The sequence below is a fragment of the Prenolepis imparis genome, unplaced genomic scaffold, assembly GCF_030444845.1.
Source record: "Prenolepis imparis isolate NDT839.2.m4 unplaced genomic scaffold, iyPreImpa1.0 SCAF_2, whole genome shotgun sequence".
NCBI classification, from domain to species: Eukaryota; Metazoa; Arthropoda; class Insecta; order Hymenoptera; family Formicidae; genus Prenolepis; species Prenolepis imparis.
This window is the reverse complement of record NW_028141160.1, coordinates 16,033,971-16,060,752: the sequence shown is the minus strand read 5'-3', so window position 1 is coordinate 16,060,752 and position 26,782 is coordinate 16,033,971. Positions and strand designations below refer to the sequence as shown.

General features: G+C 38.3%; 2 protein-coding genes across 13 annotated transcripts in view; one reads left to right on the top strand and one right to left on the bottom strand.

Moving 5' to 3' along the window:
• The window catches only part of LOC145949035 (uncharacterized), a 140,606-nt gene extending 115,124 nt beyond the window's left edge, over positions 1 to 25,482 (top strand). For 4 of the 12 annotated variants that reach the window (XM_083058719.1, XM_083058716.1, XM_083058717.1 and 1 more), the window contains 16 exons: positions 2,589 to 2,715; positions 4,345 to 4,433; positions 4,881 to 4,970; positions 5,062 to 5,106; positions 5,646 to 5,672; positions 5,854 to 5,889; positions 6,388 to 6,492; positions 7,206 to 7,250; positions 7,916 to 7,978; positions 14,489 to 14,515; positions 14,763 to 14,816; positions 15,386 to 15,412; positions 17,075 to 17,110; positions 18,393 to 18,527; positions 21,616 to 21,872; positions 22,632 to 24,722. In XM_083058719.1, coding sequence (XP_082914845.1) covers positions 2,589 to 2,715; positions 4,345 to 4,433; positions 4,881 to 4,970; positions 5,062 to 5,106; positions 5,646 to 5,672; positions 5,854 to 5,889; positions 6,388 to 6,492; positions 7,206 to 7,250; positions 7,916 to 7,978; positions 14,489 to 14,515; positions 14,763 to 14,816; positions 15,386 to 15,412; positions 17,075 to 17,110; positions 18,393 to 18,527; positions 21,616 to 21,744 — 1,035 coding nt within the window. In that variant the 3' untranslated portion in view covers positions 21,745 to 21,872; positions 22,632 to 24,722. Of the gene's footprint in view, positions 1 to 2,588; positions 2,716 to 4,344; positions 4,434 to 4,880; positions 4,971 to 5,061; positions 5,107 to 5,645; positions 5,673 to 5,853; positions 5,890 to 6,387; positions 6,493 to 7,205; positions 7,251 to 7,915; positions 7,979 to 14,488; positions 14,516 to 14,762; positions 14,817 to 15,385; positions 15,413 to 17,074; positions 17,111 to 18,392; positions 18,528 to 21,615; positions 21,873 to 22,631 lie in introns of all 12 variants that reach the window. The other 8 variants (XM_083058722.1, XM_083058720.1, XM_083058713.1 and 5 more) reach the window with 7 other exon arrangements.
• Positions 24,474 to 26,039, bottom strand: LOC145949038 (putative peptidyl-tRNA hydrolase PTRHD1). Its single transcript, XM_083058726.1, has 4 exons — positions 25,902 to 26,039; positions 25,735 to 25,817; positions 24,878 to 25,064; positions 24,474 to 24,644 (listed from the first exon to the last, which is right to left on the bottom strand). Exons 3-4 carry the CDS (start codon positions 25,061 to 25,063, stop codon positions 24,474 to 24,476), a joined length of 357 nt encoding a protein of 118 aa, XP_082914852.1. The 5' UTR covers position 25,064; positions 25,735 to 25,817; positions 25,902 to 26,039.
• Between the last annotated feature and the right edge of the window lie 743 nt (positions 26,040 to 26,782).

Here is a 26,782-nt window from a genome sequence, read left to right as displayed (position 1 = left end):
AAAAGAGAGAATCTGTTATATTTTCCAATTTAAATAGTTGAAATCTGCCCGAAAAAGTTATAAATTTTGTAAAAGAAGAAATTTTTCATAAAATAAATTAGACTGATATGAAATACGATTCTATTAAACGATTCTTTTTCCTTCTGAAATTTTATACAAAGCAACAATATTAATTTTTAAACATACTCATGTGATGAATATTTAATATGCAATTAAATATGTGTTTCTTGTTAAGCATACGAAATTGGCCTGCTAATTTTTATGCATTTGCAAACGAAAAGAGTACTTCGTTCTATTTAGAAGTTATTACATTATATGTTTCTCTCTCGTGTATTTTATTTTTACGGATTTACATTGAGTCATTTTTTTATAAGATGCTTGGTGTATAGTCGGGGAATACTTTTGATGCGAAATTTATCATGTATAACATTAAAAATGCGACAGAATTTAGCCTAATAAATGAAAAACGAATATTTCCGTGAATTTCGCATTTTTTAACGAAAAGATATATCCAATGCATAAACTAAATTGAATTAACATGCAAGTCAAAGATACATGACAAATTTTAGTAAATTTTACTGCATCAAAAATTAAAAAAATAATCGCATCTTTCATTTCATAAAAATAATTTTTTCCTCATAAAGGATTTTCTTAAAATTAAAATGCACTTTTTCGTTGTTGTAACAGCTTGAGATATTTTCGCGATCAACGAAAACTTGCATTTATAAGGAACGGAATTAATTGCGGAATCAATGCAATCTTGTAATGCTACAGCACCAGTTGCAAATTTAGTAAGTTTCGCGCGCTGAGAATTACCCTTTGGAGCAACTTTGCCGGTCGAACCGCGGCGTTAAACTCGCGGATATAGGTACATGTCCGCCCGTAATACTTACCTTCGACTCATCGAACCGTAAAATTCGCCATTCGACCACGAAGCAAACTCGCTCGCAACTTCGTCCATCCGCTCCATTTGCCTCTCTAACGAGACGTGGACTCGGGATTTGGATGCGCTGCGTGCGTCCCGATTGCAAAGCCGCGGCCAAGTATACACTTAACTACTGCTAACATACATACAGAGTGCTCTAAAACCTATCTGAAACCTTTTAGAAATGGACAATTTGTGACGTCGATTTTTTTCTAACATGAAAACTTTTCGTCTTTATACAATAAATCTTTAGCTTATTTTTTTATTAATTTTAAATTGAGTTTATCGACAAACAGAAACTTAATTTAAATTTTTCTTAGTAAAGTATTTAACGTGAAAAACGTTTAAAAATTGGAGAGAAATCAGCGATTTTCTCCAATATTCTTGTTAGAAAAACTTGTATTCTAGATCTCTGTTATAGCATCTCTGAGACATATCTTTTGGTTGGAGCATTATATTTGTAACACAACCCTTTTTGGATCAATATTGATCGCTTTTGACAGTATGTGTGTGTGTACAGTTAGTTAGTAGCGATCCTCGGCGTGTAGTGTACGTAGCTTGTGTAACTAATTTGTATTTATGTAGCGAGTAACAACACCCCACTACTTCTTCCCCGTGTGTCGGTTCGATTCACTAATCACTAATAACCACTACTACCCCCCGGCTTGTTGTTGTGTTGAGGCTCTCGCAACTTTATCAACTGGCAATCGCAAACGCCTGCAGGCTATCGCGTAAGTATTCCAAATCTATCAAAGTATGTAGCTTACTCTGTCGCGATCACGACGTCTCTATCTACGCTCGTCTACACACGCGCAATATTAATTTTTACCTATTTTTATGTAATACTTTTTTTCTGTCTGTGTGTCTTTCCCTTATTTGCCTCCTCTCTTTCTCATACAATCTTTCTCATATTTTTTTTATTAATAGAGCATATTCTAATTATATAAATTTAAATAAAGAGCTTTATATTTAATTATAATATTGATTTGTTAATCATATTTAAAAGTTCCAAATTATAATTGCATAACGTTTCAACGAATAAAATTGAAAACTTTTACTGTCGTCTAAAATTGTCAATAAATAATATGTCGAAAATTTATGGGATATCTTTTTGCGTTTTGCGAACAAGAAATGATCCTATTAATCCAGTAAGACCGACTCTACAGGTTGTAATTATAGGAAGAGATTATATAAATCATACAGATGTGTGTGCTATCGCGAAGCACAAGGGAGAAAGAGAGATACTAGTAGTTCCCAATTTTCTATTAAATTTGAACCCACTAACGAATCCTTCCTAGTCGCATGAGTATTAGTAGTCGTTGTCTACGTCACAAAGTAAAACACTGTTATAATTGTTCACTATATAATTGTTTAAATCACAAGTGTGTTTAATTGTGTAGTGCCAAAAAAAATAGCTGGACGAGTTTGGTTCTCAAAATATCGAACGAATAATCATGCAAATTCAATACGAAAATGATTAAATCTAATCGATATGCAGCGCCAAAATCGACAGATTTCATCGACGTAGATCTCGAATCACTATCCCTTCCTCCTCTCCTTCCTCTTTAAAAAAAGACAGATTAACGCTTCGTCGTAGAAGCAAAAAAAAAATTGACCGCACATGGAGGACCTGGTTGAATCTGACCTTGCAGTGTCATTGTAGGGTTTCAAGGGTGAGAGCGGTGTGACATTGGCGAGAGGTGTTCTCGGCATTCCGGGTCCGAAGGGTGAGCCCGGCGAACGGGGTTACCAAGGCGAAAATGGCGCCAAGGGAGACGCGGGTTCACCAGGTAGAGATAATACCGCTCTATCGCGGCGGGAAATCGACGGGATAAACGGAGGATAAGCGTCGAGAAAAACGATCGCGTCCGCCCTCTCACTTCGTGGCCAGGACGCGGATTTCTTCGTGGGTCCTTCCCACGAAGATTCCTCGTCCTTCGTACCTTTGGCCGCGCCTCTCCGCTTCGTGCATCCGTGCGTGAAAAAAATTACGGAGGGATTCGTAACTTTCCCCAGAACGATAGTTAGCAGCACGATATCCCTTTTTTTTCTTTTTAGCAAATATTTCGCGCTCGGTGGTGATTAATGCTGCTAACCAGTTTTAAAATTACCAAGATGATTTTTTTTCTTTTTTCGTTAAAATGTATTTATTTTTGTTAAATTGTATTTATTTTTCAAAGATTTATGATGTGAGAAAAATTAATATTTATGATATATCAATAAATTTTTTCTAAGAAAATAAATGTGAATTCGTTTTGCTCCACTTCCGTCAGTTGCGGTTGCTGTTCTACCGATGTCTGTATAATTTTATATGTGAAAGAACAAGATTTCTCATATAGTGTAGATGTGAAATATCATGTTGAAAGATCCTATTCTTCCACCTAATTATACGAACATATACAGAAAATGGTGCAAGTGCAATGGACACGCGAGCATAAGATCAATTCACAGTTCCTTGTTCAAGATATTTAATGGCAAAATGATTCGAAAAGTTCTCTCACGAAACTTGAAAAGCGATCCAGCGCGTTGGCTTTCGAGAAAAGAATTTGTAGCAACCCTCCCTCTAATCTCTTTCGAATCTAATACTCCGACTTCGTTTTCCGTGAAAAATTTCAATCAAAAGTTAAAGTTAATAACTTCGATTTATATAATATTAATTCGTGTATATTGAAAGATTTAATTAAATGTTTGTTTTCTAAAAAAAACATTACACACGATATTTATTTAATCATTATTATATCAATATTATTGCGCATAATGACAAACATTAAAGGATAATCGACGTGGTAAATTTTTGATGAATGCTTTTCATAATATCAATCAAAGTATCGATAGAAAGTATTTATATAAAAGATATTAATTTATTGACAATATTTCATTGACTGTCGTTTTAAAAGCGACATACAAATAAAGCACAAGATTAATTTGTCGATGCAAAGAATATCATTGATCAACTACATTTTTACTCGATTGACAACTCGATAGACAAATTATAAAAATTCAATACTTATATATTTCAAGTTATCTTCTACGTTCACCATTAAAAGTATTTAAGAAAAGAAAATTCGTGCATATATTTAAAAATCCTCGATACTTAAATTGACAATAAACATCGAGTATTCTCTGATCTCTCGGGAGAAATCATTCTTTCAAGGCAGAATAAACACACTAGAAGTATTCCCGGCACGGAGAATCACTCGGGGCGAAATGAGAAGTCAAGAAGTGAAGAAACGACGGAGGAGGAAGGCGAAGTGGGTAGATATAAAGAGAAAGAAGAGGGAGATAGGGGGCCTTTTTGCTACGCGCACACGAATTTACGGAATTACGAGAATTACATCGATCGTATACGCGCGCGCGAATTAATCTAACTTCGGCGAACGAACAACCGGCATCTCACGGCCGGCAAATTCGCTTTTCAGGGCCCAAGGGAGAGACGGGGATGCAGGGCTTGTCGGGGCTCAACGGAACCGACGGCGATCCCGGTATTCAAGGACCCCCAGGATTACCGGTAAGTAGGACGTAAATGAGAAATGTTCCCCAAAATTTCCTCGTCTCTCACGGTCTTCTCGATGTAATATTCAGTAGACATTACACGCTACGTGTTTCACAAAGGTGGCGAAAATTTAATATCCCTTTCCTTGTCCGACTTTGCATAACGTTATTAAGCTCTTATTTTATATTATACATATTATATACATATATTGTATTAGAGAGTGCTGAGGAAGAAAATTTGGTATAAGTAAATTAATTTATAGAGCATATATTACGTATTTGTTGTACTTTTTGATGTACAAATACACTATTTTTCGTATAAATTATATATTATAATAAATTATGTACATTGTGTACGGGATTTATTTAAAATGCAAGCGCGGAACCTTGAAAATGTTCTCCGAGTTAAGGAAGAGTATATCTAATATTTTACATATCGTCGCGCTCGTCTGTCTCTCTTCAGGGAATATCCGGACCCAAAGGTGAAAAAGGTGACTACGGTGACATCGGTCCCCCAGGTCTTATGGGACCTCCAGGTCTACCTGGCCCACCGGTACGTGTGTTAATTGCCCGTAACGTCACGCTTCAACGCGATTTTCTTTTTTATCGTATATTTCGTCTAATGCGATTTTTGCGATCGACAGGGCTATCCTGGAATGAAAGGCGAAAAGGGAGAGAAAGGCGAATCGGTGAGTATATTTGTCATTGTTGCTTACGTTTATCAAATTGCATTCCGCTACGTATTTCGGCATTAAAAATATATAATCATTTTCTTGAAAAAATTATATAAAAATAGTGTAGAGGAGGATATAAGGAATTTTATACAACTAATTATACAGGGTTATACAACATTTTGTTATTTATGTAATTTTCAATTAATTTTCGTTTTTCCATATTTAATAACACGATATATATTGTATCGAATTGCGCATAGGAAATGATCTCATCGCGAAGCAATTTCGCAAAAACTAATTTTATTCAGGATCCAATAAATTTTAGCAAGATTCTATTATTCTCCGATAATAGAATCTTGTATATTTTTTACGGATGAACGTCGCGTTTCGCGATGCACGTTGCTGAAAATGCTGTATCTTTTCGATGTTATTGTATTTTCGTCACAATAACATCCGCGATAAATACGAAACTGCGGATTCAATGTGTGTTAAACAGAATCTGACGATAGAATAAATTTTCTTTTCATGGCGGGACATCGGCCTTCCACCCATAGAAGTACAAAAAGCTTAGACGAAGACAGGTACGTGACAGTTCATGTCTAAAATATTTTTGTATCCTTTCGTATCCTTCGATCATGCAACGAAAGGAGTCGCCCGATTGAGGGAGGATACTTGAAAAAAAAAAAAATTAATGTTTAATACATCGAATAACGTGATATTAATGCACGTGTAAACATGTCAAATTTGCACGTTTGTTCGCAGGGAGATGGCACGTTTGAGATGAATGCCGGGGAAGTGGTAAGTTATCTTGCGAATAATCTCACGAATTATATTCTCCCTCAGTTAATGTTATATGGACGATATGGAAATGTGTCCTCCATCCGTGTAAAGAAATATTGTGAACAATATCGCTTCACTGCGCCGTGTTCGAGCGGCTTTTAAATTTTCGGCCGCGTCTCTCGCTATTGCGGCATCGACTTTATACCCCTCTATAGCCGCGTTTTATGGAGTTATGTAACCCTTTGCGGCGATTTATGGATATTATAAAGCAATTTCCCCGAAGCGCTATAAAAATTGTTGAATAAAATCCGTTTGTATTTTCCGCTTTTACGGTATATTACGTTTATCGGTATTTTTGAAAAAACAATGCAAACGATTACATCTTGTCGTAACAATTCTAATGGATTTTATGGACAAAGATTGTAAAATCCAAAGTTAATAAATATTTGCAAATCTTCGCTGTTTAGCAGAGTCGATCACAAATATTTTTAATTGTCGATATATATATATATATAGATAATGGGTCCACCCGGACCTCCAGGACCCGCTGGTACTCCCGGATTACAGGGTCCACCTGGTATCAAGGGTGACAGAGGACACGACGGCGCCAAGGGCGATTCTGTCAGTAACTATTATCTATCTGTTGATCGCGTACATCACACGTAGAACGTAAAAAAAGCACGGTTACACGTTTGTGTTGGTTATTCGCGACCGAAAATAAACGAGTTCTCTCTTTTTCCGAGGTTGTAAACATCAAATAACAAAATCGATCTGTTGGTGTATCGCTGTTTTGCGCACAAAAACGCTATAAAAACTAAAACTTTTTTTATTTTAAGTGCATCTTCATCATACTATTATTGAATATTTAAAAAAAACATAGCCACTATAGCGAACTTGGTTTTTACCGCAATGATTAATCGTATTATTATTTTTTTTTTTTTACATTATTAGTTTAGCCCGTGTGCCGTAGTAACAATAAAAAATTGCAACATATTATATAATCGAAAAATGCATTTGTTCTGATATTTAATTTTCTAATATTCTTTTTATCAATCGTATGAGATTAAAAGGTGTAAATAAAATTAATTAAGCGAGATATTTTACATAATCGCGAGATAAGTCAAAGAAAGAACTGACGAAGGGCGCTAGTAGACGCGCCGTAATTTTATTCGAGCGCCCTTCGCGAGAAAGATCGCGTTAGTGATGTGACTCCCGAGGCGTGAAGCTATTCGCGTCGGTGATCTTTGTGAGATGACCTTTTTGCGTGCGCGACACCATCGCGATGCGGGTAAGCCCGTTCTCACGCGTCGCTCTTTTCTTTTTTCACGTTGCAGGGAGAGAAGGGTGCCAAAGGAGATCCTGGTCCGATGGGACTGCCCGTACGTATTTTCTCTCCAGATTACACACGCATGCACACACGCACACACGCGTAGCCTTAAGCACGCTCTATAAACGCAAATGCAGGAAGACACACAAAGACGGACGGGACGCGAATATCCGCTGGATATTCTCCGAAAGAAAGTCCTGTGTCCTGCAATCCTGTCTTCGCTCTTTTTTTCCGTAAAATTCACGATCCGAAAATTCAAACGTAGCATTCTCATCCCTTTCGGTCCATTTTAAGTAACTTGACTGCAATTTATGATATATTTAAAAAAATAAAAATAAATTCTTTTTTTCTTTTTAATTTCTTTTACACATATATTTTACACATATATTTTTGCAAGAAAAATTGGGGACTGAAAGGGACTATAGAGTATTATGGCACGTGGTATAATTAACTTGAATTGGACTTTATCGCCAGAACAAAGTAGGTACACGAGAAAGAAAGACGGGAAGAGGTGCGTGCGCAAATGAATACGAAGGTATACACAATCTCTCCCCCTGCATGATAAAACGATACAATACAAATACAAGCATAGAGGTGCATATCGTCCACCGAGCGCCAAGTTGCGCGCGCTTGCGACCGCCAACCTGCGTGCGGTACCGCCAAATCCTGCCAAAATCGTGAGACATGCTGATGGGGGTTCTGTCTATCTACTTTCAGGGCCCCATGGGACTGAGGGGAGAGTCCGGAAAGCCCGGGGATTCCGGGAAACCTGGCACCATGGTAAGAACGCGGACCTCCCGCTCCTAACGCCATCGTTACTTGGCGTTGCCGCCGCGGAATTCGCTGATAATAAGCCGATAAGTGCGTTTATATTATCGCGCGCGACAGTCACAACGTAGCTTGGCCGGCCACCTCTCGATCGCCTCTCGAGAGAGAGAGAGAGCACTTGCTCGCGTGCGTGTTGCGTGTACATACATAAATACAGCGAGGACTGATGAGAAAGAGGTAACATGTGACGGTCATCATTCGCGTCGAGAGTGGCGATTCGAGAGGAGGCGAGCGGACGCGTAAGCATCGCGCGCGAACTATCATCGACATGTTTAGATCGTTTAGAATGCGCCAAGTCCCGGAGTGTCAGCTGCTGGATCCCGCGGATCGGATTCTGCCATCCTCTCCCCCACGAGACAGATTTCGAGTACCGTCGATCGATCTCCTGCCAGGCCATTGGTCGCTGCTATGAAATTCGATATTGAGGTGTCTCTTAATGCGAAACTCAACATTCTCCGGAACTGAGACTCGAGACTTATTACGGCCCGGGTCACTGAGGTCGCGCGTTTTCCTCTTTGATATCAGAAAGCGATATGTATACGATATATGTATATATATAGTATATATATGTATATACTATATATCGTTGTACTTCACAGAAGCGTACATAGACTCTGTCCGCTCTGAAAGAATATTCGCTTCGACATTGAGGAACGCGGTCTTCAACACTGATATCTATCCGCGCGCAACTTCGTCGTTGCTTCGCTCGAGAACGAAGCGCAGAGAGGCCGAATATAAATCCTCCTCTAGCTTGCGATCATAAATTTCCGCAACGTTTACAGACGCGGAGTGTAAATTCATCAAGCGATTTAAATCGCGCCGATGTCTAACAATGATGAAGACTACAGGAATGCGGAAGGAACGTCTTCCAGTGTGTTAAAATTTCGTCGAGATTGATCGTAAGTGAGAATCGCGCCAATTGGAATGATGAGCTATGCAGGATGTTCGGTGATTGTTCAGAAATATTTTAGGAGAGACGCGTCCTCTGCGTGTGACGAATTTAGAGGATCTTTAATATAAATATAAAATATTTCTGTAATTTTAAATATCACCTCGAAATTATCGAAGAGTTACAGAGAGTCTCTCGATTCCAATTCTATCCTAAAATATTTCGCAAATCTGACACATCCTGTATACCTGATGCCGCGTATAGCAGAGCCGCTTATTTTGCAAAGGGCTCCTAATAAATCAGATTTGATAAAATAATGGGAATTTAACGATTAATTGTTAAGGGCAAAAAAAATCATCGCGACGCCGCGTGTATCTATTTTAATGACATATTCGAAATACTTTCGAAATAAATTTCTCGTCTGCGCGTAACTTGCGCATGATCGCACGCATGTTACGCGTATCACACCACCATCCGTCCTCTTAACTTACTCTATACGTATCGGCTAATAGTCAGCCGTTTGCGCCGACCGGGAACAGATTCTCGATCGCAAGCGCAAGTATACTCAGAGAGTTTGGTGGGTCTAAGAAAAATAATAAACTTCGCCGTCCCGCTAAATTTTGTATCTCGGCGTGATATGAAAAGACGTACGGATTCTATTCTCTCCTGAATGAGTCATTTTTCGTAAGAAGGACTCCTATCTCTTATCGAATAAAACGTAAAGGCAAGGCTTTAATTATCGCACTATTTATAGCGTAATAAAGTAGAGTTATTGATATGTCATTTCATTATCAAATTGTGCGTACATCATTCGAAATATTCGCAAATATTCTTTGGTAATTAGGCGATATTTTATTTTCGGATCGTATTCTAGATTCTAGAGAAATTTGCATAGAGATTTATATAAAACTTCAGGAGTATCCTTTTCTTTCAATTCGATTGGAATTTGTTTAGAATAAAAAAAGGTTTTTGAATAAAAAAAAATTAAATTAAAAATTAAACGTGAAGACCGTAATTACTGATCAAGTAACGTTTATCGAAAGTTAAAAGTTTAATTTTCGTCTAAATTAACTTGGCAAGCTTTGAGAAACAATTTTCAGCCTGTCCCTTTGTCTGGCAAAATCCACTTTTCCGTTGTGCCTCTCCTGAGAATAATTCAGTCGGCTTCTACTTAACGAAAGCTCGCTCTCGCAGCATCGCCGGCGCCTAATAATAACCCAGCCATTTATCATGATTCCTCTTCGTTCTACATTTCTTCGTAGTATTCCAGTCGCATTTCACGAACCATCAAGAATTCCGTACGGGAACGTTACGTCGGGAGAATTCCGTAAGACATATTAATAGGAAGAAAAAATAGAAGAGGGAATAAAATTAAAACTCCTGATCGAAAAAGAAAAAAAAGAAAAACGCATCGCACAGCTATCATATTAAATTATGACGTCGAAAGCGAGAAATTGGACGCAATATTTTCTTGCGGTATAAATCACGGTAGATGAAAAAATTAATTTACATCAACATATATCGCAATGAAAACGTGATTACTCGTCGCTGACGTCAGCGTGGTTTCATCAGGAGGATAACATCTCGGTAACGTTTCCGATTCTTCGCTGCTCGATTCAGACTCGCGCCTCAGTAAGAAAAACAAACAAACAATAAACGCATTATTTTGATAATTAAATTCGCTAAAAGCGGCTTTTCTCTCGCGCAGAACAGCTGGATGCGTTTTAAATCATTGCTCAGCGCTTGCATAAAGCTTGCCTAAAGAAGCAACAGCGCAGCAGCGGGCAAACAAGAGAGAGAAAAGGAGAAGAAAGGTCAATGTATTCGACCACTTACATTCGGCAAGACCTTTTATGAGAGTCGTGGGAAACGTTGGTGATATTGCGCACGAACATCGGTCGCGAGGAAATTTCGCGTTCGCTGAACAGTAGTAGAACCGTTTCTGTGGCCGGCCGCCGCGAATAACAAGTAGGAGAAAATACCCATCTCTCTTTCTCTCCCTCTTTTTCTCTCTCTTTTTCTCCCTCGCCGTCTGCTCTTTCGGCTTTTCCACCACTATCCCGTCGGGTGCGCTAAAATGCAGTATCGATAGTTTGCGATATTCTCCTGCGGAACTTTAATAGAACCGTGAGAGGAACACGCGATATGATGTTTCTAATCAATATAGCAAAGTCGACGCAACATTCTTGTCGGTGATAAACTAGACGTCAAACTAAATGTTCATATACGAGATGCGTCTAGGATAGTCGATAATTTTAGCGAACGTTCCTCCGACGATAAAGTTAAATAAATCTCAAACTAACAAGCTTTTCAAGAGTATTTTGCACATGCTGAAAATGCGGAAAGATTCTCGATATCGTGAAATACATGTAAGATGTAATTACTGGTAGAGGTAATTACTTGGCCTATATAAGAAGGATTTTATCCGAAGTACAACGAGATAGCGAAGCATCTTCAAAGATGATCTCAATATCTAGGAAAGATATTATTTCCTGTGGAGGATAGGCGAATATGTATGTATTATGTGATCGCACAGATATTGATTCTGATAGCTCAACAAAAATCTTTCTTCCAGTTTTAAAATTCTAGTATAAAAAAGACTCCAATAAATCGAAAATTATTTAAGTGTATAATTTTCAGAAATTATTCAGATACTAATTTTTTGTCGAAAAAATTCATCTAAAAATACTATTATATTTGTAGTGAAATTTGACTTTACGCGTCTATCCTCGACGTAATCTGAAAATACGGAACAGAAAGAATCATGAGAATGTACAGTGTAGAATAAAACGACGTATAACGGTATATTTGGCGCGCCGTCACAATCGATGTATCGTCTAAATAACGGACTACGAGCGATACTAACACACCTCTAATTCTTGTGTACACTTGAAAACAATAAATTAAATATAGTCTAAGAGGATAACTGGACGGGAGAGCGCGAACGAAGCTCCGTCGATGACAACTCTATTTCATGACAATGACTCTCCTGTGCGTGTAAAGTGTATGACGGTCCCACACATACACATATGCATAAACAAACGCACATACGTATATGTATACAAACACTCACACACATGTATACTCTCGGACACACATACATATACACGAAGGAACGTATGCGTGACGAGAAACTTGGAGAACGCAGTCGCGTTTTGATGCGTAAATAAATCGATGATATGTATATAAATATACGGGGTGTTTATCTCGAGCCTGTCGACAAAAGAAATTTTCTTTTCACGGCGTCCAAAATTTATTTTTATTCCTATTAAATATTTTTGCCGACGAATATTTTTCTCTTTCTCGACATTGATGAAGTAATCGAGTGCGAAATCGATACGGAAACGTCTGTAATTATCGATCTTGCGAAACTAGGAGAAAATTTACGGATTTTTTAATGACCCGATCCGATAGAGTTTTCGTCGAAATTTTGGTGAAACGAGGTACTCGCGGGCAAAAGTATCCATTAAAAGAAACGTTCGTTTCAACGCGTTCAATTTCGAAAGTTTTGTCGATGAAACTCGGGAACGCCTTGTATACCCATTTGTATGTGTATGTCTGTAAATGTTAAGTACAAGTAAGAAGTTCATATGTACACGTAACTGCGTGTCGTATGCAGGTGTATACACACAGACCATCATCTGTCGTGTATCGAAATCTCTTTGTTACAGATTCATTGACGAATTTAAAATCGACTCTTTTTTTTTTTTCTTCCCTAACAAAAATTTGACGAAAATTTAATTACGAGACGAGTTTCTCGACCTCAAAGATTTAAAGAGTTTTCTTCGATTGGCTTTAAGATTGTATAAATAGCAACAGCTAATTTTTCCAATAATTTCAAATAAGTTTTGCTTAAATGAAAATGTAATTTAAACTTTACTTGTCAAATATTTGATCAAATTTTCGCCGAGCAAAGGTTGACTACGAAAGTTCGCGGAAGAATCCATAACCGGGAGAGATGTTCGATAATCATAAGATGACACTCTGTGTGCATATATTATATATATAGTAGTATATATATACACATACAACACACATACACACACACACACACACAATAAATCCAGACGCGTGTGTCTGCGTGCGTTAATTGTTAAGGCGGCGCTCTCCTCTCTTAAGCCGATCAACCTAAGGCGATCTAATTGAATGCGTATGTGAATACTGACTCTAACATCAGTTTTGTTTTACATTGTCCCGATTAATAAACAGAATGTGCATGTGCCTGTGTCCTTTGCTTCTAAAACTGCCTACCGAAAAATTAATGCTTTCTCTCTTTTTCTCTCTTTTACACACACATACACATATATTTATATATAATAATAATCCAATAATATAATTATCTCGCTTCTTATTTGCATTGTGCTACGACTGTTTGCGATCCATTGGATAACAATTTCGCTCATCTTCCTCTATCTCTTTTTGTATTTGCATCTGTCGCAAGTTGCAAGTTGAAAAAATAGGAAAAGATTTAAAGATAAAGAAGACTTAAAATTAACACGTGTTAATTTGCTGCGACCACGAATGGTGGCTTTATAATCGGCGGGTCGTTCAGGCCGACGATTAATCTTGCTACCTTAGAGTTAAAATTCTAAAGAAGGAAAAAAAGGATGAAAACACAAAGGCGCCACAAGCGTCGACGCTTCGTTACGAAGTACGCTAGTTTTTTTTTTTTTTCTCTCTGAACTCTGCTCAAGCTCCTGCTCTATACCTTCCACGAAGCCGTCCGCCCTCGATTGTCAGTATGCCTCGGTCTCGGGGATTAATTTTGATAATACGAAAAGGGGGGAGGGAAAGGGGTGAAGATAATCTCGCGACGACGGGTCGAAGATGAGTTTCGGAGTTGAAACGCCCGAACGAGCGTTGAACGCGAAACGTTCTGAAAGAAATCTAATTCATTACGGGGCGCCGGCTAAGTTTTATTCCGCGAAAGAAGAAGTAGAAGAAGAATGTTTGCACATCGTTTTTAAGCAGCTCAAAAAAAAAACGTTTTTCTCTCTATTTAGAAATGATATAGAAATTTACTCAAATTACACTTCAAATATTTACAGAGGCACGGATATATTCGTCGTAACGGGAGAAGAGAGAGCACGGGGAATCCTCCAATAGAGGGCAATTTCATTACAATGAAAATCGATCGAATATCTCCTCCCCCCGGCCAATATCTATACCGACACATCAAGCGCGACTATAACTTAATTTGGAAAATCCGAGAGTTCTCGAAACTTTATCGCGCACCGGGAAAGAGTTGCGAGGGTATATAACGCCGATCGACACAGAGAACTGCGGCTGTATTTATATAGCGAAACAGCGTGGCGCGTTGTGCAAATATTCTTCCACGTCGCAACTGGCATTTTTGCGCGTTCCTGATCGATCGACACGCGACGAGAATTAACGAGGATCCTGAAGCACTCGAGGGCGATGTTTAAAAGAGCGTCTCTAAATAATAAAGATGCCTCCTACCCTTCCCTCTCTCTCTACGAGATATAGTTTTAAATCGCTGTCGACAATATTACACGCTCGATATTATCGATGGGCTTCGCCGTGTATCTGACGAGGTTTCCTCTACCTTTCAGGGACCACCAGGATTAGACGGCATGAAGGTGAGCGATCCACGGGATGTGACCCCGTTTTCACTATAGATTACTCCTCCTTTTATTCGGACGCGCTCTCTATTTTCGCGTGTCTCGCTGTCTCTCTCGTTCGCCGATACGCGATACAATCGGATCGAAATTAGATCGAGTATATAGAGAAATTAGATCGCGCGTGTGTTCTCTTCCTCTACTTTTCTACGGCGTACGAGAGCGAGTCTAAGTGTCAAGCGCACGTCAAGTTTCTTCGTACTTTCAGGGTGCGCAGGGCGAGCCAGGAACGAAGGGCGAAAGGGGAGATCCGGGATTGCCTGTAAGTCCTACGCCTCATCAAGTATTTATTTCCGCCGTCGAATTCGATTCCTCTAACGCGTGATATCGCCTGTGTGTCGTTCATGTTTATCGAGCACGCTCGAGGTTTACCCGAGGCAATCTTGCCCTTCATCAAAAAGTAGTTTTCTGCTTTAACGGATCCTGTAAGGCGCGCTCCGTACATTTTTTTTAAATATAGGAACATTATTAAAATATATAGGAAATTATTAATTATTAATATAGGATTTTTTTTTGTTTTGTCTAAAGTCGATTCTTCAGTAATAAAATTTTGACTGACGGATAAAAGTGTCACTCGCGTCGCGCGACACGTAAACGCAAATTTGCGGATCGTTTTCCGTCTTTCCGCGATTCAATTGAATTTCAATATACCGCAATCCGTCAATCGTGATCTTTCAATCTGTATTTTCTATCGTTCGAGATTCCTGAGATCGTATCCGGGTACATTGGAATCGAGTCATGTCTGAGGAACGCGTCAAGTCAGCCTCTCTGACTCGATTACATCTCGAGAGAGAGAGACACGCTAACGAGTCGATCTGTGTTTGTCCCCAGGGTACCGACGGGATTCCCGGTGCGGAGGTACAGTTGGCTTTCGATTATCGCTCGTCCTCCGGCGCGACTGCGACACAATCTGACACGGTCTGACCAGGGCCCGGGGTAACGACGACACATTCCGCCTAATCTACCCCGGGGACTGTCGGAAAAAGAAAAGAAAAATAATAATCGAAAAGAGAATCCTCCCTTTCACTCCCTCCGTCCGATTTCGAAGAGAACGGAGCCCCAGCGTCTTGCGCCTTTCTCCCTCTTTCGTTCGAAGTCCATTTTCTCGCAAATTAATTTTTTTTTTTCGTAATTTCTTTTCGTATATCGCGCTTAATCAATTGCACTCGCGCAAGAGGCTTTCGTACATATATATCTGGAGATGCGCGCATTTTCTTCGATACTTGAATTTTTAATACTCAAATGTCTTTTATGAGAGTAGCTTCTTAATATTCCGATTAGATTTTTACGTGATTAATTTTTATATATCTTTTATATATTTTTCTGTAGCGTGAAATGTTTTCAGTAATAGTATCATTTGCAAAAAGAACGCTGTCATTTATTTTTTACGATATTTTTGCGCGCGAAAATAATATCAGATGTGCGAGTAGTTGTTGACCGATTTAAGGCAGACGTAAAGGGTTCCCGCGCGCAACTCCTTTGATATATATATATGTATATATAATCGAGCTAGAGAGGGCTTGATCGCCCGATCAAAATTTACGGCCGAATTATAACGGAGGGGGAAACGCGCAACTCCCTCGTGCTTCTCTCTGGAGTGTCCGGAAGGATGCTCGAGCAGTGCTCGTGTGACCGCTCAATGCGTACCGATGTGAGAGCATATAAAACGACTCTCTCTCTCTCTTTCTATCTTTCTCTCACTTACTCATTCATATATACCCTCGAATGCATGGGAAGGTATTTGAAGGAGGATAATCCCTTTCACGCGTCTGAACATATAACTATATTTCGCGGGCCGTAGCGCGATATTTCCTTCTTATTTAAAGCCTTACAGCGCTTGTTCTTTTTTTTTCTCTCTTTAGAAACAGAAAAGTCTAAAAAGCATGCATACCTGTTCTCTCGTGATATTAATATCACAGTTTCCACGTGAATATTTTAATACAAACGGCAAACAGGATTAGTGTGTCTACAAAAAAGCTACAGAAAGCTGTTAATATTTCATTAACATCCTCCTTTTAAATCGTGCTTTTAAAAAAAATTAAACGTAATGTTTTGTCAAATAATTAAACCTAATTTTACAACTAACAATATCTCATAATTACTCAGAAATGATTGCTATTCTAATTAAAAACGCAGAATTATTAATCTCTCTCTCATATCGCTGCTATTTATTGACCTTCCATATTCTCGCTTTATTGACGTCTCTCGTATCTCTCGTCGGAGGCAAGAGCAATAACCAAGTGATCTACTCGAAATACCCCCGCGGTTTCGGCCCGTGAATCGATAGCCATTCCCTTCCCCTCGATAGTCGACGGAAAAGCCGCCGTTGAATCGATATACACGCGACGTCGTCGTGGTCACACGTGGGGCATCTCTTCCTCGAGCCTCCTTCCGTTGGAAAGATTTTCTGGAACGACCGTCTCGCGCGCGCGCGCGCGTGATAAAAAAAAAGAAAAAAAAATAATTACGCGGCCAAAACGACTTAAAAATTCCTTTTGTGACCGTGTTCACCAATTCCAGGGACCGAAGGGAGAGAAAGGTGCCAAAGGCGAATCTGTGAGTATTGACTTAATTCGACGTATTCACGTTTCTCTCCAACGCTCTCCATCAGTATCAGAGAGCCGATCCACGTTATATACATATATATACTGCCGCTCTTCCCGCGGGGATGCGAAAGCGATCGGGCGTGATTAGATCGTCCCGTATGCTTTACGGGGGGATTGTTTGCCCAACGATAACCGACAGACCGTAAGAGAGAGAGAAGGAGAGAGTAAGCGCGTAGTCGGATATATACGGTTCGCTTCCTAACGGATATATAATCATACGCACGTCCTGGCGAGTTAGCCGAGGAAGCTTTCGAATTCTCGCAAAGCATTAGTCGATTGGTTTATCTTCGCTATGGGTAAAATCACCAGGAGATCGGACTAACGATCTGTACAGAGACGAAATTAATTACTCCGTTAAAATTTCGTTCCGCATTAATTCCGCGTTATTATATTTTTTTTTCTAGACCTAAATCCCAGGAAATGATGCAAGAGCATACATAAATATTTTACGCGCATAAATTTTCGGGACGATCGAATCAAAGCAGCCCTTCCGCATCCTCGCGCGTATCTTTTATTCACGACCATTGCTGCAAGCACGTCGGGGACACTGCTGTCGTCGTCATCGTCGTCGTTTACGACGAGACTGCGAGATCACGCAGTACAAGGTCATACGGAGATATAACGAAGGAAGCTCTCTCTCGTTGTGGCAAACACGAGGGGAACGTCCTTGCACACACGTTATATACACGCCTACCCTTACCAAGATCCACGCGGTCCCTTCGCGAGGCTAACACATTTTGCGCGTACATTGCGAATTTGTACATGTATATGCTGCCACCACCGTTCCGTGAAAGCGCATTATGACGAGAGGCGCGAATTAATATTAATTAGAGGAAACATTAGATGCTCGAGTAAACGAAGCGCCAAACGAGAGCGCTGTCGCGTCGTTATTATTTCCCCGTGAAATCGTCTCGGAATGTCCGTCAATGACAAAAGAGATCATCCGGAGATCATATATAGAGCGAGCGATTCGCATTGTCGAGATGGATGTAAAAGCCCTCTCTCTTGCCTAATTAACAATTTAAAGTCCAATTAATTGAACGGCGACCCGCGACACGCTCTCCTCTGCACTTCGTACTCGTCGAGGTATTGTGCACCGATTTCTCACCAGCAGTACTAGTATAATTGCATAATCCAACAATATTATGTGCCTGGCCTTATTTGCACGTCGCGAATTTGCATCGGGCGTTTCGCGCTGTCAGAGAGATGATGCATTTCGCGTGTGCGCGCAGGGGCCGCCGGGTAAACGCGGCAGGAAGGGCGACAAAGGCAACAAGGGGGACCAGGGTGTACCAGGATTGGACGCGCCGTGTCCGCTGGGACCAGACGGGCTTCCCTTACCGGGCTGCGGCTGGAGACCACCGCAGGTAACCGATAGTTTTATCTCTCATTTCGAAGTTTGCGGGCAAAATAGATTTGAGGAATCAAACGTTTTACATTTCCAAATTACACTGCGATAGAAATTAACAAAAGGTGTATAAAAAAAAGCTTTTCTACTGATCCACAAGCTTCTCTCAATGATAGCTATAGAATCAGTTTGATCGGATTAACAATTGTTTCCATAAAAAAAGATAAAGAGTTCCATTGGATAATTGCCAATATTATATTTTACGAGATTTCCCTTTCTAAAAAAGGCATATTATTGACATTGTTGTCACTTTCCTGCGATGCTGATTAGCTGCTTTGATTCGCGTTTTGTTATATTCATAGCATCGAGAGACTGTCATCGCAAGGGTTAGCAGTTTGACAAGTTGTCCAAAATAAAATTAAATGAAATAATATATTATGTTTTAAATAATATCTTATAATACTTTAAACTCGATTAATATTTTTGACAGTTATCAGCTGATTTCTGTCAAAAAATATTAATCGCGGATAAACCATTATAACATATTATATTACTTACAAATTATTATTTTAATTGTAATAATATGTTGTAAATAATATAATATGTTATAATATATGTGTATACTTATAATATGTACTTTGTTTGCGATTATTTTTTGACAATAATCAGCTGATAACTGTCAAAAATATTAATCGAATTTAAAGTATTAAAACATGTTATTATTGTACATAATTTCATTTTGGACAAACTGTCAAACTGCTAACCCTCGGGATGACAGCCTCTCGATGTTATGAATACGCACAACGCAAATCAAGGCAGCTAATCAGCATCGCGAAAAAAAGGCAACAATACTTGAGAGAATCGACTTAACGTGCCTTTTTTAGAAAGGGACTAGAACAACACGAGCGCGCGCTATTCCTCGATTTTATATAAAAAAGAATGATATTTTTATAATATATTATGTTTTAAATAATATATTATAATACTTTAAACCAGAATATGTATATATATGAATATGTATATATATGTATATGTATATATATGAATATGTATATATATTATATACATGTATACATATATAGTATATGCATGTATATATAGTATATGCATTTATATATATATGTACATTTATGTACTCATTTATATATATATATATTTTTAAATATACATATATTTGTATATACATATATCTCTCTTTCTATATATATATAATATATTTTTATTTCCTCATTTCGTTTAATCTAACCGAATATAATTACGCGCGCGAAGTGAAGTTATATTATTCTTTGATAATAAAATCTCAAAAATTGCAACGCATGCATAAAAATATATTAATTAATTAAGCAATGCATACAAATATAATATTTAAATCTTTAACAGGGAACAAAAAATAGGATTTTCTAAAGAATCTTTTGAAATCAAAATATATATCTGCGCTTTCATTAGACTCACGCATCTAATACACATCCACTGTGCTGCACGTGTCGCGTAAGCTAGACTGGACTGGACTGACCGCAAGACGCTGAGCGAGCAGAGCGAGCAACGGTATCCGTGTCGCCATCTGACGGTGATACCTAACTTCATAGCCAAGAGTGAACTAGACCCGGCGAAATATCTCTCTCTTTTTATCCCTTCCATTAGACTAACGCGTCCCATACGTTCACCACGCTGCACGTCTCGCGAGAGACTAATCCCCACCACCGACCACAAGATTCTGCGCAGCGGTGTCGCCAACTAACAGCGCAAGCCAACTTCACAGCCATGAACCGAGTCCGACGAAAACATCTCTCTCTTTCTATCCTCTCTATTAGATTAACGCAGCCCACACGTCCATCACGTTGTGCGTCTCGCGCAAGACTGATTCTCGTGCGAGATATCTCGATCGCGAGACTGGTGATCAGTCCCGCGCGAGACGCGCAGCGTAGCAGATGTATGGAGATGTGTGAGTCTAATGAAAGCGTAGGTATTTTGGTCAAAAAATTCTTGTAGAAAATTCTATTTTGTTATTCGCATTTTCTGTTAAAGATTTAAATATAGTATTTTTATGCATTGCATAATTAATTAATATATTTTCTTTATGCATTGATTGCAATAATAATTTTTATGCTTGCGTTGCAATTTTCAAGATTTTATTATCAAAGAATAATATAATAACTTCGCTTCGCGCGCGTAATTAGTAATTATATTCGGTTAGGATTAAACGAAATAAGAAAAAAAATATATATATACATATATACACAGGATGTTTCAGGAAGAATATGGTCAGCATTCTAAGACATTATTATACATATTATTTTAAGCAAGAAAGTTTATATAAACATGTGTCCTATTCTGGTTAGAAAGATACAACATATTCAGTTTTAAGAACGAATACATTCATTAACTTATTAGAACTAAATTCTATGAAATACAAAAATTTAATATAATTGTTTCATTTATATAGTATATATATATATACATTTATGTACACATATATATGTATGTATATATATATATATATATATATATATATATATATATATATATACATTTATGTACTCATTTATATATATATATACATTTATGTACACATTTTTATATATATATATATATATATATATACATTTATGTACACATTTATTTAATTAATATACACGATTAATATATCACGATTAATATTTTTGACAGTTATCAGCTGATAACTGTCAAAAATATTATAATTGAGTTTAAAGTATTATAACATATTACTTAAAACATATTATTATTTTAAAAATAAATTATTAAATTAACTCTTTAATCAGCTGATTTCTTGTCAAAAAATATTAATCAAGTTAAAACAAACTTTATATAAAAATATCATTCTTTTTTATATAAAACGAGGAATGGGGCGCGTTTGTGTTGTTCTAGTCTATATAAAAATCGGATGTATTAATTAATAATCATTAATAGACTTTCTATGTGAATTTTGTGAAATTGTCGGCACGTTCTTTGCTAGTTATTACTGCGGGGTACTAACAATCCGCGTATATAGAAACTAATAATCTAATAACTAAACACGCGTTATCGTGTGAGAGGGATGAAAGGGGAAATAGCAGGGTACGCTTGGATTCTCTCTTGTGTGTGCTTAGCAGGATATTACGAGCACATCCACGCCGGCGATCGAGGGTCCTGAACCCGCGGAGACGGATTACGAGGAACCGGAGGACGAGTACGAGGACTATAATACGGACCCGAACGGGAATCTAGCCGAGCAATAATGCTCGTTTTTGTGCGCTGCCCTAATCACTACCGACAACCAGCACCAACACCAACACCATCACCACCACCACCACCGCCACCCTCATCACTCGTCTCACCCCGTCCTCCCAAACTAACGTGGTCCCCGGTAATTGCGAATCCTGTAGTAATACTAACGTACGCATATGTGTCATGACAGCTCGATCTCGCGTATATAGAGTCTCGCTTGCATTCGCTGCACGTTTCTGATGCCACGCATCATATCTATTGGCTGCGATCTCTGAGACATAATATATTGCCTTATACATATTTAATGCCTAGCGGAATTCATTGGATAAAGTTGTCAGAATTTCTTGTACAGATCTATTCCTTTATTTATATATCAATATCAAACGCGTTCGCACATTTTCTATTTACTGTATTGACTTATGAAGTCTTGCATTCATCTTTAGAATCAAAAATATTTCAGATCTCTTAGAGAGTTTTATAGTATTACAAATGCATGTGTATAATTATTCGTAGCATGCAAATTTTTATTATATAGATATCTTTTTCCAATATATTGATATGTTAATACAAAATTATGATAGAAGAGATTAAAAAACTGCAATTTTTTTCTATGAAAAAAAGATTAGATAAAAATATCACGCAAGCATGAAATATATATTTTTCAAATTTATCGCTTATCTATCATTCATCACCCGCTCGCTCGTTTCTTCCTTTCGTGTACCAATTTATCCCTGAAGCTAACTAAAAATTCTCGAAAAGATTTTATGAAATCTAATGCAGCTTCTGCGTGTCTTGTATCGATTGGACGCATCGAGATGATTTCCAGCAGATTTGCTTGCGAATACGATCTAATTTATAAAACTGTCAATCAAATCAATCTTTATGTTTTGCTTTGCAGCCAAGGAATAACATCCTACGCCAATGGCTGGAAGAAGAGGAACTGGAGGAGGAGGAGATGAACGAGCGGCAGTGATGTTGCAAGTACAATAGCGCATTTTTTCATAAGGACTACTGTACATCCTCCTGATCCCGCCTCCGTCTGGTTACGACGACCGCGTTACGCGAAAAAAAATGAAATATATATATTATATATATATACCAAAATAATCATCTTGCCATCGAGTGTTGTAAATATGTGTACTTACAGTGTCTAGCATCCGCAGTGCGTGTACATAATTAGAGCTTGCTGCGAATCTACGTATCCCGACAACCATCGTCGTCGGTTCATACGGTTTACCTAGAAACGTCACACACAAAAGTATACGGCGATCGATCCGCGCGATCGATACTTCCGGTTCCAAGTGCGCAGCTCGCCCGCCCGCTCGCGTGAGAAGGAAACGGGGAAAAATTCCGATCCCGGTTACGGAGAGATATTGGAGTAAGAGCGGACAAAGTAATCCCGGAAAATTAAAGTGAAGTGCGCGAAGGACGTTTCGTGGTCGAGCGCGATGGTGCGATGGGTCGGGAGGAAACGCATTCGCTTTGTATCGAGTACTCGATGTCTCTATGCGAAATGAATTCTGCGACAGGGGGTCGAAGGACATTCACCGCGGATTTGTCGAACGAGCGATTCGATGAGATGTAAACGAGGAGGGAGAAAAAAAAATTGCAATGCGCCGAAGAATTAGCTTCTAGAGTGGCGACCTGAAATGGCGAAAGTTTCGAAAATTTTCTTTCTCACAAATATATTTCGTACGAGAATTTTCCTTATATCTGTTAATCATCTTGCTTGATACCGTGAGATGTTTTACATGTAGATACCTTTGAGAATTTCTTTAAAAAAGAAATTATAAATCTTCCGCAATCTCGCGCAATATTCTCGCGATTCTTTCTATGTCATCAAGTCGCCTCTTGGCTAATCTTCAGCGAAAAGACGTACGCTAATCCGTACCTGTGAAAAAGAAAAACGATCTTCGCCGTAGACAGAACCGTAGACTCGCGAAGCGAGAGACACTTTTTGATACGACTATAGTTGATTAGCGGCGCGCCATCTCCGCGTTAATCCCGTTTAGATTATTATATAGACTCTCGTACTACGTACTACGCTAGTTGTGTAACGCAAGGAAAGAAAAGTAAAGTAACGACTGCATACACTTTGATACTTGCGAGGTATCGCGAAATAAATCGGCAAGCGTATATCTTTCTCGATGTCAGAAATATCAGGCCGCCGCCGTATCGAGCTCTGTTCTTTCCTTTTATCTCTTTCGAGCGTTTGTAGTCCATTCCCCGACACGCAAATATTTCCCGTACGTCAAAACGATGTCGCTCATAAAAAAAAATAAAGAAAGAAAAAAAAACGAAAAAGATAAAAGTGGCAGGGCCGAGAGGCCCGTTGCAATATCGACAGTCAGACGCTACGTTCGACAGACGTGTGCAGAACGCCGACTTATCTCCGGCACATTGATCTTCCGTTCAAACAGCGTAAAATATAAACGTCATATTCGCGTTTTCTTTTGAAGAAATGTATATTTAGTTTATAGCGAGCGCTTTGGTTGTACCGTCAGTTCAATTTCTCAGAGTCGACAGGTTTTTTCGTTAATAATGTCTTAAATTATATTTATACACTTCAATAATCTTGCATATTTAAAAGAAATCAAAGTTTTCTAAATTTTTTTTCTTTAAATACAAATGACAGATAGTTTTAGTTTTCAGAAATGAGAGGATTAATTTCGACTGGATAAGAAGTAATCCGAGACACTCTTTATCGTAGCGATATTTATTATTATTCATCATTATGCTGTCATTTAAGCAGTTTGTACTTCTTAAAATACGATTGCACCTTGTCCTTAGGATAAGGCTTCGTTACCAAACACGTCGCGACGTTTTCAGGCTGTTCTATCCACAGCTTGTGCTGAATGTCATCCTCCTTCAGTTTCGAACACAGCGTCTGCAGATCGGATTCATCGGCGGCCTATTTATTCATACTCGTGATTCACGTATACCCTTTTATCGTCGTTTTTTTTTAGCGATTTATTTCGACGCATTTAAACGAATCTCGCATCTTATAGCGATCAAGATATACTTTAAACGAACGACTAAAGACTAAATGATGATAGTTTAGAGTAATTTTCTTTGCATGCATTATATGACTGTTTGAACGGATCTCGGCCGGAGCTCGCAACGTTCCCGAATCATCATACTTACTTCGAGAACGACCTTATGCATATTGTCTAAATCGGCGAGATAGGCCTGCGTGTGGACGTCATTGTAAAAGAGATGCGTAACGGCGGTACACGCGTGACACGCCTGGGCGATCACGGCACCCAATGGCCACTTCATCGTCTTTGATAGATCTCCCCGCACCACCACGTATTGAACTATCCCGGACATTCTGAGAAAGATCGCCTACCTAAGAGTCGTTTCAAATCAATTTTTTGAGATAAAACGGAATTTGTGAGCGGAAATAGGAGCGAGGAGAAAGGAGGATTTTTTTCTGGGATCGTTTGTCTAATGCTTAATAAGATGGTCCGTACAGGTTTCGATTAATTAGTAAGTGCCAAAAAGTATATTATCATTCGTACAGATAAGGATATACCGCACACACAGACACGTACACACAAATACGGATACTTCCGCGTATTATTTATGTATATCAAAAATTGTATTATTCTTGCCCGCAGATCGCGCATAGAAACGCGTCCGCTATAAGCGTTCCTTCAATGTTGCGGCATACGTAAGATGTATTATTTATACAAATTGTTGTTATTAAAGATATAAATAACGCAGAAATAATTAGCACGTAAGACACATTATGGTTTACGAGAAACGATATCTTTATTCATTCCCAATCCCCAAGACACGCATTTATTATTAATTCGTCTATGCCAATTTATATTTTACTATTATTTTTTGTGTGAAGTAATAATTATGGTGTATGCGTTATGCATATATATATGGAGACGTATTATTATAATAGGAACGCGAAAAAATGACATAAAACATTTTAACATGAAACATTTGTTCATGTATATATAATATAATTTTCAGACAAGCGCGCTTACCTTGTCTCGTTTAATGATAACTTTTCGAATAATGACGACTCCGAATCCGAATGGTCACAACCGTTTGTCGAGAGGTTAACTTTCTGAAACAGACAAATATAACATTCTTCAATCTTACAATTATGAAATTTTTGAAGAATTCCAGAATAAATAAATTATAATTCAACCTGACGTATGCAAATAATCCAGTGCTTGATTGAATGCGAAGTAAAAGAGTTTCGAATTATTCACACAGATCTGTTACGATGTTTTCATCCAGCCCATGTTGGAGTATATATACTTCCACCATGAGCCGGCAAGTAAATATCAAGGTGGCCATTCTTTAGAAAATCCATTCTCCCAGATTCTCCGAGGCTAGGGTATTTATCGTTCTCATGTTAGCTCCATGAACTTGGCCTCCCGATTTTAACTTTTTTTTTTTGTAATCGTTTGTAAGTCGTTTGTAGATGATTGTTAGATTAACAGAAACGTTTGTTAGATCAGCCCTTCTTTAAAAAATAAAAAATAAAAGTAGCCGTTAAGTTAGCCCCTCCGAAATTAATTTTCGTTGAATTTACTTTCATTTGGGGTTCAATCGACGTGGAATCGTTTGTTAGTCACGAATATACTAATTAGAGCGTTTGTTAGATCGTCGTTTCTTAAATAAAAGCAGAAAACCATATTCAGTAATTTTCTAGGGAAATGATCGTGAAGTTAATTCTAACTTACAATTAGCTATGTTTTAGATCATCTAACAAACACTCTAATTAGTATATTCGCGACTAACAAACGATTCCGCGTCGATTGAGCCTCTTCAAAACTTAAATAGGATGAAATTAAAAGCGGGGGCTAACTTTCTCACGATCATTTCCCTAGAAAATTACCAAATATGGTTTTTTGCTTTTATATAAGAAACGACGATCTAACAAACGCTATAATTGATTGATTCGTGACCAACAAACAATTTCGCATCGATTGAACCCCAAATAAAAGTAAATTCAACGAAAATTAATTTCGGAGGCGCTAACTTTACGTTTACTTTTATTTTTTTCAGAAGGGCTGATCTAAC